The sequence below is a fragment of the Amphiprion ocellaris genome, chromosome 17 (assembly GCF_022539595.1).
Source record: "Amphiprion ocellaris isolate individual 3 ecotype Okinawa chromosome 17, ASM2253959v1, whole genome shotgun sequence".
In the NCBI taxonomy this organism is placed as follows: Eukaryota; Metazoa; Chordata; class Actinopteri; family Pomacentridae; genus Amphiprion; species Amphiprion ocellaris.
This window is the reverse complement of record NC_072782.1, coordinates 29,524,282-29,541,175: the sequence shown is the minus strand read 5'-3', so window position 1 is coordinate 29,541,175 and position 16,894 is coordinate 29,524,282. Positions and strand designations below refer to the sequence as shown.

The following is a 16,894-nucleotide window of genomic DNA, read 5'->3' as shown; positions in this document are numbered from 1 at the left end:
AAGTTTATTTTTCCACTTTGGACAAAATCAGGCTTGCAACTACGCTAAGCTAAGCACGTGCAGAATTCACCGTTAGCTTCATGCTAAAAGGCCTCATCTGGTGAAAGTCCAGTTTTTACCCTGTTAATGTGTCAATATGAGGGTTTTTTTCTAGTGGAAGACACATTTTGAGTTAAATAAGTTGTCAACTCCATAGTTATGCATTTCCACCTGACTGCAGATTCAGATTTTAGAGATTTCATGCATAACAAACCTTACAAACCAGTTCTATCAGCTTGCAGGATGGGACTCTGTGCATGACAGACTCTAAGAGCTTAGACACTGAATCATGTTCAGTTTATTTAATGTCTCTGTATCTTTTATAATACCTCCCTTATTAAGCATTAACGCATTAAACCAAGTAATGTTATTTACTGATCATAATGAATCAAATCATCTTCCAAACCTGCACTAAATAGCAGATTATGAAGTTCTATTTGCACATTTTAGTTTCTCTTTTACAGCTTACACCAAAATAAAGGTTGAATACCCAGATTGTGAAAACGTTTGGAAGAAAAAAAGCTTCTGTCCCTCCTTGGTATCTCTAAACTGTCAAACTCTGAACATCTGGTTTACGTCTGAGCAGCTGGGAAACTCCAGAGCTCTAAACTTCCCGTAACACTGAGGAACACGAGGGTTATGTAAGAACCTTCTGTGTTCTGAATACTATTATTATAGTCATTATTAATAATTTTGATCTGTTTTTTTGGACTCCTGTTGGCCAGTTTAAGTCCAAAAACAAGCAGGTCCGTTGATAAATGACTGCTGGAGGGTTTATATTCCTGCTCACAGACAAACCTCAGTCAGATTCAGCTCTGCCTGCAGTGCAGACTTCAACTTCTACTGCTTAAATATCCATCCAGACAAGCAGCTGCAGAATTAAAGGCCTCAATATCTGCTGAAGTGCATGAGGTGAGTCAGATTTGGATTTTTTAAAAGAATGTTTTGACAGAATTTTTTGCAGAAATTTAGTATGCACGTATAAAACTGCAACAAAATCTTCTAATTGCTTTGTGTTTTCTTTATTATTATTATTATTATTATTATTATTATTATTATTATTATTATTATTATTATTATTATTATTATTATTATTATTATTATTATTATTAATAAATGTATTTTTATGCCTTATTTTAACCACTTAATGCTTACAATGTGTCAAATGTTGCCTGAAAAATCATTTTAGATCAGAGAAGATGTCCTGAAACCTTCAGAGCTGTTAAAAATCGAAGAACTGTTATATCACTGGGAATCAAATTTGGGTTTTTTAATGCGTTTTAACAGAATTTTGCAGAAATTTAGCATAAAACTACAGCAAAACTTTCTAGATGCTTGTACTTCTTGTCTTTTTCCATTACTAATTGCATTTGTATGCTTGATGTAAACCACTTTGTGTACAAAATGTGCTAAATGTTGCCCGAAAAAACATTTTATATGCATTAAAAAAATCTATTTTGCTTGCAAAACTAAGTAAAAAAATTGCAATAAAAATCAACCTTTTGAAGCTGCATCTATCTGATTGACTAAAAGAGGATACTTGTTGATGATGTCCAGGTAATCTGATTACTTTCAGAGTGGCTGAAGCCGGTTTGAATCCTCCTGATGGCTCCATCCAGCAGCTTGTTTCTGCTGCTGCAGCTCCTCGGCTGTTTCTCAGCAGGTTTCTCCTGTTTCTGTGATCGATACCAGTGGAGCTCCTGCTCCAGCTGCTCCAGAACCTGTAACCATGGCACCCAGCAGAGAACCAGGTAGAACACACTACTGACATGTGAGACGTTTGAAGGAGTTTCTGCTCTGCTTTCACTCCTCTGGACGGTCAGTCACAGGTCAAGAATGTTAATAAAAAGTCACTTTGTCTTCATCTTTAGTCTTGTTTAACATAAAACGTCCAGAAACCTTCAGAGCAAACAACAAACAAAGAACTGGGAGTCAGATTTGGATTTTTGAAAGCATGTTTAAGCAAAATTTTGTAGAAATTGAAAACTGCAGCAAAATCTTGCAGACGCTTCTCCTTCCTGTCTTGTGTTTTTATGCATTTTGTGTATAAAATGTGTTAAATGTTGCCTGAAGGAGCATTTTAGACAAGATGAGATGTCCTGAAACCTTCAGAGCAACCAAAAACAAAAATCTGTTACATCACTGAGTCAAATTTAATTTTTTTATAGCATATTTAAAGACGAATTCTGCAGAAATTTAGTACAAAAACTGCAGCAAAACCTTCTAGTTTATTGTACTTCTTGTCTTTTTCCATTATTAAATGTGTTTTTATGCCTTATGTGAACCACTTTGTGCATAAAATGTGCAAAATTTTGCTTGAAAAAGCATTTTAGGTAAGATAAGATGTCCAGAAGCCTCCAGAGCTACCAAAAAACAAAGAACTGATAGTCTCATTTGGATTTTTTGAAGCGTGTTTTGACAGTATTCTGCAGACATTCAGTGTGAAAACTGCAGCAAAACCTTGTAGTTGCTTCTATTTCTTGTCTTTTTTTCATTATCAAATGTGTTTTTATGCCTTTTGTAAACCACTTTGTGTATAAAATCTGGTAAATGTTGCCTGAAAAAACATGATAGATAAGATAAAATGCCCAGAAGCCTTCAGAGCAACCAAAAAACTGAGAACTGTGAGCCAAATCTGGATTTTTTAAAGCATGTTTTAGCAAAAATATTGCAGAAATTTAGTATGAAAACTGCAGCAAAACCTTCTAGATACTTCTACTTTTTGTCTTTTTTCCTTATTAAATGCCTTTTTACGCCTTATTTAAACCATGTCGTGTATAAAATGTACCAAATGTTGCCTGAAAAAGAATTTTAGATAAGATTCCCTGAAGCCTTCAGAGCAACCAAAAAACAAAGAACTGTTACATCCCTGAGAGGAAAACCTTCTCCATGACTGAAATATAAGTAGTTTTTTCATGGAAGTGGAGATAAAGAGTAGCTTTGCTTGGAAAATCGAGGATACTTTTTGCATCAAATCCCCTCAGATTCTCTTGGCTCAGACTTCTAATCAGTAAACACTCCTGCTTTTAATGCATCCCTGGAGTCTCCAGATTCTTCTTCATCAGTTTAATCTTTGTGCTTCCACCTTCCTTCATGCACAGCACACATACAGGAGAGACGCTGTGCAAACAACTGTAGAAGTGACAGAGACGTGGCTTTTTTTAAGGCATTTTTGCAAAATCGAAACCATGTTGAACATTGAGCCAAAGTGCTAGAATTGTGCAACGCTGTCCTGAGAGAAGAATAATCTTCTTTTCTCTGCTGCTTTCTGTTATTGTTGTGAAATTCAGGCCTGAAGCAGACGAAGCCAGAAGCTGCTGGAACCAAAAATCACAATTTAGCAAATTTCTTCAGCATATCAGACTTCTAGCTTGAATTTTTCTTATAAAATTGCATTTTTTCTCTCTTAATCTTGATTTTTTCCACTAATAACCTGTTGTTCATGCAGTTATTGTGGGATGTAACAAACTGCTGCCTCCATCCAGGGTTAGTTTGTGTGTTTTTCTTTGCACAGGCAGTTTCAGTATGATGATTATTACTGGAAGAGCAGCTGCCGTCAGCTGTGCGACCAGTTCGACCGGAGATCTTGTAATGAACAGGCCTGTCCAATCAACTGTCAGCTGACGGAGTTCAGTCCGTGGTCCGACTGTTCGCCCTGCGCCAAGAAACAGGCGAGAAGAAGCTCAAAAACACAGAAAAACACCTTCAGTGAGGGCGAATTAGATGCACATGTTGAGTATGTAGTGTATTAGATATTTAAATGTGCAAAATGGAAGAATCCATAGCACTTAAAACAACATATTTTATATGTATGTATGTGAGAAAGTAGGAAACAGAAGAGAAGAACTTATTCTTTGACAAAAACTCCATAAATGAAAGTAAATGTACAGAATGTATGCAAAAGCTTTAGTGACAGAAATTAACTTTTTGCAAAACAATATACATAAAAAATATAAAAAAGCACAATTAGTACGTTGTGAATCTCAAATCAGCTGATTTTTACAGTAATTTCTGCTCAACCATCCCTGATTTCCTTGACATTTTAATGCATAAAAATGGATATTTATACAGATATTTGTGGTATTTTTACAATATTTTAAAATCTGAGACAGCTTCTAAAAATCTGAGTTCTTCCGTCTGATTCGCTTGAAACTTTTTTGTCATAAACTATGGATATTTCAAAAGGTATCTGTTAAATTTTAGCTTCATAGATCAACTGCTTTCCAAGATTTTTTGGTTTAAAGCTGCCCATCGACCCACTTTCAGCACATTATTTCATACGTTGAGTTTTGAAGCTGTTTGAACAACAATATCTGAGGAATTATTAAAAACAAAAACCTGAAATTTTCACTCTTATTTCTCATCATATCATTGATTCAGACTCTTATTTTTTTGTCTTATTATTATATATATTGGACAAGTAGATGAAATAATCTCTGATTATGGGTGAAAAATTGAAGCTGCCATGAAAAGTCCCACTTTTCAGCTCATATTAACAACAACAAAAAAAAGATAATCCAGAGGTCAACTAGTGATATTTTCTGAACCATATGTAGCCGCATGTCACAATAATACAAACAAAATATAAAATACTTTAAATATGAAATACTTGGTCACAAAAATGAAGAAAATATTTATTTTAATTGAACTTTAGGAATTAATTGAGCAGGTTAGACAAGTTGCACCACATAAACTAAAATATTAATAGATAGCCTGATCCAAGTAGATCTTTCAAACTGGTTCTCCAAATATAACTACACACATATATATATATGTATAATTTTATGGGTATATTTTCCATTTTTGGACACCCATTGGTCGGCCTTTTTGTATTTGTATATTGAATATAAAGCTAAAATTTAAACAAACATCTTTATAAATGGTCTTATTTTTCTTTGTAGACTTAAACATTGATTTGGAGGTGATTTGTCATGTAGGTTTGTGTAATTTCTTTAGGAATATTACTGCATTAGCTCATTAAGATGACATCTAAATAATATAACTAAGAATAAATACATAGTTTGTTGAAATAGTTGGGTTTTTCTCGTGGGAAATTTTCATTTTCTATGTGCTGAAAAAAGGCAATAAAAAACAACAACAATCTTTCTAAAAATACTTGAGATATCAATCTAAAATTTCACTTATACCGTTAAAAATATCCATAGTTTATGGTAAAAACAATTCGAGGAAATCAGAGATGATTGAGTAGAAGATTCCTTTGATGATTTGAGATGCTAGTCATAGCTAGAGCAAAGATTTCAGATTAACTGAAGACATTTTATGAGAAAATACATGTTTGTTCTTCAGTTGTAACCACTGCTGGTCACTAAGAAGTTGGCTGTTGGTTAAAATCTAATTTATTTCTTGTTGTTTCCACAGTTTCGGACTCGTTCTGTCCAGAAACCGTCCCAGTTCGGTGGTTCTGACTGCAGCCCGGAGCTGACAGAGGAGAGGCCTTGTTTCCCCTCCACTGAGTGCAAGTTAGCAGCCGTCGAGTGCAGAGATGACTTCAAATGTGAAAATGGTGAATAGTGCTTTTTGTTTTTAATTTTTAAAGTGAACTGATGTGTTATAGAGTCACAGAAAAACTCAAACTCTTCCTCCTGCTGCAGGTCGATGCATCAACTCGACACTAACGTGTAACAAGCAGAACGACTGTGGAGATAATTCAGATGAGAAGGACTGTGACAACTTCAAAATAGTGTGTCCAGTAGAGAAGAGAGTCGCTCCGGGTGCCGACCTGGTGGGAAATGGGTGAGTTAGAGGACAAAAAGTCACCAATGAGGTTAGACCTTCAGTTTTACCTGCAGTCGATTCACATCCTCCCTGACTTTGTTGAGAAAATACATCACTCAGGTGCTCTTCTGTCATTTAAAACTGTTTATTATTGTTATTATGACATTATTAGTAGTAGTAGTAGTACCTTGTGCATTGTTGCAGTGACAGTAATGACTCTGAATGTTGTGCCTGATTGGTGCTGGGTTTTAAAGGCTGGTATTGATCTTGGAAAACAATTCAAATGCTAAAATAAATCATTTTGTGTTCATTGTATACATATGCAGGTGATATTATGTCTATCTTATCTATATGATATCTATTTTAGATTATATTACATTATGTTAAATATTGCAGCATAACAATAAAAATTAACAGCAAATTTAAGCTTACTGAACTTTTTTAACAGTGAAAATGTCTGAATTTGAAAAATATTTTAAACACACATCTCTATAAACCTGCACTGTTGGCCTAAGCGTTAATACTTAGTGTTCCTGATAAGTGAATGAGATTTAATTTTCCCTTTATTGCAGGTTTGATGCTCTGGCAGAAGAACCCAGAGGAGCCGTGCTGGACAACATGTTCATGGGAGGAAGCTGCACTATTAAGAGGCCTCGGAGCACCTTGCTGTACCATCGGGTTCCCTACAACTTTCAGGACTTTGAGATTAAGGTAGTGTTTGGTGTGAGAAAGTCCTGCAAAGTTCTACTAATATTTTCAGTGGGATGTTCTCTTTTAGTTCCCAGAATGTTCTTCTTAAAGGCAGAATAACTACAGATGTTCTGTATAGATACATGGTGATAACATTGTTTGAGTATTCTGCCCTAGCATTCTCAAATCTGAATGTTTCACTGACAATGTTGAACGAAACAAGAATGAAATGAGTCTTGAAGGTTGTGGAGACTCTTGGCCAAGTGACTACTGGACACACGGCGTTCACATTCGACCCTAAGACCTGCAGCTACAACTTGATTATTTTCCTTCGTATGAATTTATCTTGTGAGCATCTGTAAAATCTAAGTGCCAGTTAGGTTTCCGCTTCCATCCATCCATCCATCCATCTGTGACCTATGGCCACTTTATCCTGTAGAAGGTTGTGAGAAACTCGAGCATAACCAAAGTTTCATTGGACGAGAGGCAAGGTACACTTTGGACAGGTCACCAGTTCATCACAGGGTTAACACAAAGAGACAAACAACTGTAGATGCTAGGTTTTCTACTTCCAGTACTACAATTGACAACTCTTAAAACTCCTAGCATTTAGTACTGCAGATTAATGTCACTGAAATGATGTCAGTCGGACAGATTTATTACCCACTGTGTGATATCCTTCACTCTCAGGGGTTTTCTAAAATGTCTTGCTAAGTGTCGCTGCTCTCCTCATTGTTTTAAACCTCCGTATTTGGGATTGTTTAGGTTGGACAAATAGAGGACTTCAGCACTGAGCCACAGCCGCTGAACACCGAGCCCATCAGTTTCAAGACGTCCAGTTCGTCACCTGAAACTAAAACAGAAAATCAAGGAACATTATTCCTCCCCATCCTCATCTTCCTACATAGGAGCTCTGTATCACTGGTCAGCTCACACAAGGAGGCTTTTGAAGCTTCGAAGAAAAAGGTGAGTGATACGCACTTGTAGTGATATACTTGTATATGTACAACTATGTAAAAGTCTACCTGATAAACTTTCAACAACCTTGATTCACTTGATGCATTCACGAATTCAGTAACCCAAAGAGGACCAGACGCAGTGATGTACATGGTGTGATCAGAAAGTTCCAGGACTGCGACTACGATAAGCAAAAACCTGTAGCTGATGTTAATTTAGTTTTTGTTTAGTTTGTGTTGGTGCAGCCAAATATCTTTTCAATATCTACCTCTTCTGTCCCTCTCAACCTGCCGGCCAGCAGACAGATGGGCCCCCCACATAAAGAGCAGGGTTCTGCTCAAGGTTTCTTCCCATTAAAAGGGAGTTTTTTCTTGCCACTGTGGCCTTACGGCTTGCTCTAGGAGTTCAGACATATGGATTTTGTAAAGTGTCTTGAGGCAATTTGACCTGTAATTGGTGCTACATAAATAAAATTGAATTAAATTGAATCAATATGCTGTGAGAGAACAAGTGTTGGTACAATCTTACATAGGTCGCTTTTGCCAAATGTTTTCCTTCTGATGCCTCAGGACTTTATATTGAGAGTCTTACCCTGGGAGAACACTTCACAGGAATTCACAATCACATTAAAAGTCCAACAAAATGACAAGTATGCTCTTGGCTGTGTTGCTGAACAGATCCACCAACTTCGTTCTCGAAAAGGTGTATCGTTAAAGACTACTGCTCGGTGTCTCGGTCGTAACTGCAGACCAAACTCTTGTCATTGGTGACAATATGCAACATGAAATTCTGGCAGACAATCTGATGTTTTCTCTGAACTAGTTCATGTTCCAATGTGAAACTGCAAACTTGCATCTATAAGCAAGAAAATGGAGCTTTCAGAGAGTGTTTCCAGTGTTGCAGGAGCACTTATATGTCTGTTTACATGCACACACCTTGCTGGTTGTTACTGTACTCTTCATTATCTTCTCTTCTTACTATTTATTTCCTACTCCTCCCTTCATAGGATTCCAAGTTTTTCCGAGTGCATCAGATCCTTCCGGTGTCCACATTCAAGGTGAAGGAACCAGGCGATCTCGTCCTGTCCTTGCCTTTCCGCCAGTTCCTCCACGCTCTTCCTCTCGAGTACAGCTACGCCCTCTACAGGGAAATCTTCCAACGCTTCGGGACGCATTACTACAGCTCAGGAACCCTTGGAGGCCACTATGACCTGCTGTACCAGTACAGCCGAGAGGAGCTCAAGAGTTCAGGTACAACAGCGAAGTCTGTTTCTAGACTGAAACCAAGAGCCAAAAAGGGGTTTAGTATACTTGAAACAAACTGGATTGTCCAAACACATCTAAAAAGGCTTTATACCTGTTGGGGCACAAGGTATTCTAAGAGTTCTATATCACCTCTTTGTAGTCCTAGCATGGTGAGTATACTTCCACTTGGAACAACCAATGTTAACCAGATATCAAAACATAAAGGTTTTCCTGACAGAAACCAGTTTTATCAATAGCAAGCTCAAAGTTAATTCTCAGTTTCAGTCTTGAAGTCGTTGGAGTGCATAAAATCACAAATTTTGCTCCTATAGAGTGGGGTTAAATGCTTGTTGTCAGCTCCTTTGTTTCTGCATTGAGTACGCCCTTCTTCTCCTTTGACAGGTGAAACTGAAGAACGCATCAAAGGCTGCCTGAGCCGAGAAACCACCTGGACCATCATCCTCTACAGCGAACACAGCAGCGTAACCCGATGCTCGGACAACAGGATGACTCAGAAATATCAAGGTAATACCACCTACCAGAAAGCACATCTCCATATTCCTGTGTTGCTACCTTAGATAAGGTTTATCTTGGTTCTTCTCCTCGACATTTCTCCTGTCCAGGTTCGTACATTCAGTCAGCAGAGAAGTCTTTCTCCATGGTAAAGGGAGGTCGAACCCGAGAGGCAGCAGCTTTGGCCTGGGAGAGGCAGGGTCCAGCTCCAGACCGAACATCCTACAAGAACTGGGCCAAGTCCGTTCTCGAAAACCCAGCCGTGGTCGAGTACAAGGTTAGTTCTTCACTCGGGAAACATCTTCCAATTCCAAAAGCTCATGTTTTACTTGTGTATCTTTGGGTTTGTTCAGCTGCTTCCCATCATAGATCTGGTTCGTGGGATTCCCTGCGCTGCCACGAAGAGGAGGCACCTGAGGAAGGCGCTGCTGCAGTACCTGGAGGAGTTCGACACCTGTAAATGTGCTCCTTGTCCCAACAACGCCAGGCCGGTTCTGTCCGGAACAGAGTGCAAGTGTGTTTGTCAGACGGGAACCTTTGGCACCAACTGTGAGAGACGAGCTCCTGACTACACTTCAGGTACACAAAATGTTTGGTCCACAACTGGTTTAAGTCATGAGAACGTTGTTGCAGGGAAGATAACACATGTAAAGAGTAAAGTGGTTCTGGTGCTGTTTTTCCTCCACTCTGAAATTCCTATTTCAAGTTTTCTGTTCTCCTCAGTGTTCATTGACGAAGAAACAGTCACTCAATCACCTTGTTGCACTCGTTGCAGCTCGAACACAACGGCTCAACCTATGACTGTGATCAACCATTGTCACAACTCCAGCTACACAAAGACAATTTGTAATATTGGAGTAATTTAGCCACACTGGTTTGAACCGGAAGCCAATTTAGAGGAAGAATAATGTTACTGAAACCCTGCAAGCTGACAGGATTGGTTCCTTTGGTTTGCTATGTATGAATCTTTGGACATCTGACCCCATGTTTCTATGACAGTCATCAGTATTTCTCTAATAATGTGTCTTCCATCAGATAAAAACTTCATATGAACATGTTCATCAGGTCAAAAGGATCCTTCCACAGAATTTAGAGTCTACAGCCATGCTAGGAGCGCTAAAAGGCAATACAGAAGATAAATGCTAACGTTAGCTTGCTGACATGCTTGATGTTAAAGAGTCATAATGTCTACCATTTTCACTAAGTTTTGTCTGCAAAGATATTAACATTTGCTAATCAATGCAGTCCATCAACACTGGTGAGATTCATCCTCTGGGAATCATGAATATCTGCATAAACTTCCCTGGAATTTCATCCAGTAGTTTTCAAGACTTTTCATTCTAGACCCCAGTGGTGGACTGACAGACCAACGGTGTCCTCATAGAGCTAGGTCTAAAAAGCTTAATCTTTAACTTCTGTAACATAATTTTAATCTTTGTGATTAGATCCTACCAACCAAAATTCATCTTGGGAGTTCTAATTCTCTTTTGTCATTCAGTTTTTATGTTCACAGCCTCTTACCTTTTGACTTTTTTCTTTTATCATATCATAATTTAAAGAACCAAATACGTGCTTTCACATGTACGCTCCTGAGACTTTCATATTCAGTCAAAGCTTCAAAATGCTTGTCAGTCACCAAACATTACCCATACAGAAAATTAAAGGGAATTTTACTTGTGCAAATAATTTTTACTTTGCTCCTCTCTTTAAATGTACCAATATGGAACCAATAAAAGGACATTAGGAAATGGAAAAAAATTGAATATACTTTAGAACACATACAGATTTATGTTAATTTGTTGATTGCAACTGTTAACATCTGTCTTTTGTTCTCCCCACCACAAGAATGGATCTAAATTTGTAATTTTTTTCACCAGAAAGATGTCTTTAGCCAAACTTACATTGTAGTAAATCTGCTGTTCATTTCCCCAGACGATGAATCCTTTTGATTTTGGTTATTACCATCAGTTGGAATTAAAATTTGACAGCAATCAAACTCTAATGAGCAGATTCTTACATTTAAACCTTTCCTGATCACACTCATGCTGCTCAGAACATGAACTGTATTGACACCTGGCATTTGCTCTAGTTTTAGCCCCACTACTGGTAAAAATACTTTGAATCTTCAGGATATTTTAGGGTTTTTTTTGTTGAGTAAGAAGAACTCTGCAGCCTGTATTAGCTGCTAGTAAGTCAAATTCATGTTAACCAGGTTTTCTAACCAGGTTTTTTAATGTTCACAGTGGGAATAATGGTTTGCTGTGTGGTTTCCACAGAGGCAGTGGATGGTTACTGGAGCTGCTGGGGGCCGTGGAGTCGATGTTCAGCCTCCATGAAGAGACATCGGACCAGGAGGTGTGATAATCCAACTCCCCTCAGAGGAGGTCAACCCTGCAACGGACCCAGCAGACAGGAGGAAGCCTGTCACATCTCCATCTTCCAGACGTACGACTGACTTCTAATAATTTACCAAAAGATATACAATACATAAACATAATTTAGAACTCTCATGTCTTTACAGCAAAAATATAGCCCTTTTTGATGATCAACTGAACTAACATTAACTTTTTGGTTTGTTTTTTGTACATTTTCCCAGTTTTAAACCAATATGTGTAAATGCTAATGCGAATCACATTGAAACTCAAATGTACAGAATTTCTTGGTTTTATTTTATTTTGGTGTTTCTTATTCAGACAGGAGACTTGTGATAATGATGACGACTTCACTGTCGGCTGGATTGACCAACTTCCTCCTGGTGTTCAGGGATGTCTGAGGCCAAAAAGTCCAGCAAACAGCTTCCTGAGGGTAAAAACTAACCTACCAGCCTGTGGTTATTTACTAAAATGTATGAGAAAGACACAGAAACTTAGGTTTATTGCTAATATACTTTGATGTGAAAGCTCATTACTGACACTAAATAAGTGCATATATGACAAATTAAACATAATGAAAGTTAAAAAGGTATGAATATGGGTAACTTTTCACTTAAATTTTACATAAATACTATAATAATAATATTACTATAAATATTGTATATTTAGGAGTAATAAAAAGACAATATTAAGTATTTATTCACTGCTTTTAAAAGCTAAAAGAAGGGGGTCAAATTGAAGTATTTGCTCGGTATGGAGTCAGAAATGTGCCAATATTTTAATAATATTCGGAAACATTACAAATGCTAAATTAAACCTATGCATTTAACTCATATATAGAAATAAAAATACATCATTATTTGTCTTTAAAGGACTCATAGAAGAATACAATTTTAACATAGAAATTGAAATTCCAGGTTTATTTTACTTTATTTATGGAACTGAGATCGATACTTTGAAAAAAAAGATGCACTTATTAGGTTGCAATATATCAAAAAACTAATCAGTTGCATCATGGGAATTGTAGGATCCAGTCTTTTTGGAGCTTCAGCCTTTATTAAAAGCACAAACACTTCTTTTTTAACAGCTGCATTAATTAATTAATTATTTTATTTGTTTATTGTCTTCAGCCCGTTGTAGTTCCACCAACTTAATAGAAATGCAACAGCTGCTGGAATTAATTCAATACCTCAAAACTGCAAAACTGTTTTTGTGGCACTTCCAAGACTTCCAAGATATTTCATAACATACAGAAACAAAATGACGAATTACAGTATTACTTAATAACTTTGTGAGAAAAAATTAAGCAAAATGAGGACTTAATTAGAGTATGGTATCTAAAATAAAAGCTAAAATGATCATTTTGCTATTTATTTGGACTTAAATCTGATTTACAACAGATTCTCATAGTTCTGACTAAAGGAAGCCATTATTATGAGCTACTATTACATAGAAAAATGATAAAATATACTCTCCTGGTTAATATTAGGATCCTTTTTTACTTTATTTATGAATTTCCTTCTTACAGAAAGCTAAACAGTATTATAGCTTCGGAGAGGACGAGGAGTTTCAGTGCTTCACTGGATTCGACCTGGAGGGTTTCCAGTACATCAACTGCCTCCCTGATGGAACCTGGAGTCAACCGAGCGGAAGATGCATCAGTCAGTTGGTTTTCTCACCACAACGGTGCACCAAAATCTCATTAAAGTTTGAAGATTAACTCCAATATTTCTTGAAACCTGTCCTCCTTTAACCTCCAGGGAAGATTTGTCTTCCTCCTGACATTCCCGACGGAATGACGCTGTTCCCCAACAAAGAAGAGTACAGGGTGGACGAATCGGTGGGTCTGAACTGTGATGACGCTGGTCTTTCTCCGCTGCCTCGAGGTTTCTATAAATGCAGCAACAGTCTCACCTGGGAGCCTCCGTTACCTGCAGACCTGCGCTGCTCCAACGGTAAAATGAAGACGCTGCTGGCTTATCCATCTTTAATTCCTGCAGAATCATGAAAAACTGTCAGATTTAGTGCAGGTTTGTCACATCTGCGTTATTTGTTAAGCTACAATCTGATTGGCTGGAGGTGAACTTGAGTCTAGCCAATCAGAATAGATGTTTATTAATACCTAAATTACATAAATAGATGTAAATAGCTTCTAAAACTGCTTTTGTTTTGAGTAATCCGAACAGGTTTTAGTGAATAAAACACCACAGATTTGTCTAAAATATTCAGCATTTAGGAAAATTAACCCAAAATGGTCACAAGACTGGATTTTTAAAGTGAAGTCAGTAGTTTAATCTAGTATAATTAACCACACTTTATTACCTGGTTGTATGTTTTGAATGGAAAATGCTTGATTCTCTAGTTTTTGTGTGTTTTGTGTCTATAGAGGAACCGTTTGTTCCTGAGCCTCAGTGTCGTCCAGGAGAGAAGCTGCAGGAATCAAAATGTGTTTGCATCCAACGGGAGAGCTGCCTGTGAGTTTCTACCATCTATTTAATCTTATTTTAACCTTTTTTCACCATATTTTATGATCATATTATGTGAAGCATTTGCACTTTCTGTTTTATCCTCAATCATTATCATAATTTATCCTAATTTAGTCGGTAAATTTGGGTATTTTGTGGTTCTTTTCATAAAAATGAATGATGTTACTGAATATACTGTAGACTAACTGAATATGTGCATATCTGTGAGTGTTTAGGATCCATGTTATCTTATTTCAATGTATTTTTCCATGTTTTTTGAAAATCTTATCTTATTATGTTTTAAGAGGCATTGTTATATAAAACACTAATTTTCTGTGTATTTTAACTAATTTATCCTACTTTAGGCAGTAAATCTGTTCATTTAGTGGTTATTTCTCATAAGAAAAACACTCTTTTTGAGATGCTATTGATTATCCTGAATGGGGAACTGAATATGTATATATCTGTGAGTTTTTAGGATCTATATTAATGTATTTTTCCTCTAGTTTTTAAAAATTGTGTCATCTTATCATGTTTTAAACAGTTATTCTTACATAAAACACTTTCATTTTCTGTTTGTTTTAACTAATTTAGGCAGTAAATCAGCTTATTTTGTGTTTGTTTCTCATAAAAACTACTCTTTTTGAGAGGTTATTGAATATATTGAATGGGTAACTGAATATGTGTATATCTGTGAGTTTTTAGGATCCATATTATCTTATTTTAATGTGTTTTTCCATTTTTTTTGCAAATCTTGTCATCTTATTATGTTTTTAAGAGTTATTCTTATATAAAACACTTTCACTTTCTGTTTTAATTACCTAATTTACACTAATTTCAACATTAAATCGTCTTATTTTGTGTTTGCTTCTCATGAAAACACTCTTTCTGAGCTGTTCGCTGAACTGAATTTGTGCAGCTCCCAACTGGAGAATCTCTGCGTCCTGAACTCGGATGTCGGCGTCGCCGTGTCGATGTCACTCTGCTCCTTCCACGCCGGTCGTTGCCATGGCGACCCGCTCTTCTTCATCAGCGACGGCGCCTGCGATCCGGCCGATGTAGCCAAACTGGAGTGGGCCAAGTTCAGAGCCTCGATGTCGTCCAAGAGCTCTGTTCAGGAAACCTGCGATCTGGACACCTGCTACGAATGGGAAACCTGCTCAGGTGAGTTTGCAGATTATTTTCTAATGTAGTGGAGCTTTTTATTGAGGATAAAATTCAAACTTTTGCTCCCATTTTTGCTGCAATTCCAATTAAGTGCTCTATTTTATGGCATATTGAAGCTTCATGAGGCTTAATGAGCACGAAAAAGGTATAACCCTCCTGTTGTCTTCATTTACAGGCACCTTGTCTGAAAAAAATCCAAAAATTCAGCTAAAAAATTCCCCAAATTTCTGAAAATTTGCAAAACCTTCAGGAAGAAAATTCCAACAATTCCTTAAAAGTTTCCTTTAAAAGTTGTGTTTTTAAAAAAAGCAACAAATTTGGCAAGAAAATTCTTGTAAATATTTTCAAAAAATTAATAATAATCTTCCCAAAAATCCTAAAAATATCTAAAATGATTACATATATATATAAGGAAAATTTCTTATGTTTTATTTAAGAACATTCACAAAAAAATCGACCAAAATCCAGCGAATTTCACTGGATTTTGGTCGATTTTTTTGTGAATGTTCTTATAAAACATTGTTTTTAACATTTTTTTTTCCACCAAAAAATGTTCAAAAGTTTCCCAAAAATGTTACAAATGTGGACATCAGAATTTTCACTGTGAAAATATATTTTTTCCACATTTTCAAACTTTAAAACGGGTCAGTTTGACCTGTAGGACGACACGAGGGTTAAACATTCATATATCATGTGAAATTAACTCATTTTCGTCCCCAGCATCTAAGAAATGTGAGTGCAGAGCTGCCAGAGATTGTCCCAAAGTGGGGAACCACGTCTTGTTCTGTGTGAAGCTGACCAGGAGCCAGAGGACTCGTAGCATGGATCTCTGCTCTATGGCCGCCCTCAAGTGTGCAAGTTATCAGTTTGAAACTGTCAACGAAGGCGACTGTGCATCCAGATGATCTTCATGAAGCTTAACTCAACATCTGGATTCATCTGTGCTTAAAGCAACCTTCAGCCACTGATGGAGAAACTTTGAAAGTCACTACATGGTTAAAATACATAAGATTCATACTAGATTTACTGTGTTTGTGCTTCAGAACCACAAATGTAAAAACATTATAGATACAAACTGAACTGACAAGCAGGTATATAAAGGTCAAAACACCAAGAATACATAGTTTAAGATGCACTTATAGCCTGTGCTGCAGTGCATCTTGGGTACTTTCAGCGCTTATTTTACAAACAGGCACTAGATGGCAGCTTGACACAGCAAAGTGATGCTACTTTATTCAGATTATCAACAGGTTTGGTGCAGAGTTTTAAATGTGAAGGAGCTTTTTTGGATGCTTCAGATTCCAGAAAAAAATGTCGGCGGCTTAAATTTGAGACTTTTCTTCAGCTTGGAAACTCCTCCCAGTCAAATCATCAGTCCAAATGTCCAAACTGTGTTACGAAATATCTGCTTTTTCAATAAAAGTTGAAGGTTTAAGCTTGTGTACGTAGCGTTTTATGTTTCCAAGGACATTTCAGCAAGAAACATCCAGTCAATGAGCTTAAATCAGACCTTTTTCTTAGTATTCTGTCAGGTTTAATACAATTCAGCAGCTATGAAACCACATTTGGTTACACTTAGAATATTTTATCATCCCAGTTTGCACATGTGACCAGCCTATTCTCCCGAGGATCATGGGTATTGTAGTATTTAGACCTATTTGTTATGTCAAAATGAAGGTAAAACATGGTTTCTCAGAAGCAAAGTTGAAGT

The 16,894-nt window shown here is 36.9% G+C and overlaps 1 protein-coding gene across 2 annotated transcripts; it reads left to right on the top strand.

The window, feature by feature from the left end:
• Nucleotides 1-677: 677 nt before the first annotated feature.
• c6 (complement component 6) lies at nucleotides 678-16,618 on the top strand. Of its 2 annotated transcripts, none has more exons than XM_023270335.3 (18): nucleotides 678-951; nucleotides 1,616-1,790; nucleotides 3,554-3,710; nucleotides 5,419-5,563; nucleotides 5,652-5,793; nucleotides 6,348-6,486; nucleotides 7,231-7,431; nucleotides 8,429-8,672; nucleotides 9,069-9,191; nucleotides 9,290-9,456; nucleotides 9,533-9,758; nucleotides 11,456-11,624; nucleotides 11,873-11,984; nucleotides 13,080-13,212; nucleotides 13,312-13,506; nucleotides 13,938-14,025; nucleotides 14,936-15,180; nucleotides 15,904-16,618. In XM_023270335.3, exons 2-18 carry the CDS (start codon nucleotides 1,645-1,647, stop codon nucleotides 16,086-16,088), a joined length of 2,817 nt encoding a protein of 938 aa, XP_023126103.2. In that variant the 5' UTR covers nucleotides 678-951; nucleotides 1,616-1,644; the 3' UTR covers nucleotides 16,089-16,618. The 2 variants fall into 2 exon arrangements, with proteins under 2 accessions (XP_023126103.2, XP_035804119.2); XM_035948226.2 differs by having other exon boundaries at nucleotides 1,597-1,790.
• The last annotated feature ends 276 nt before the right edge of the window (nucleotides 16,619-16,894 follow it).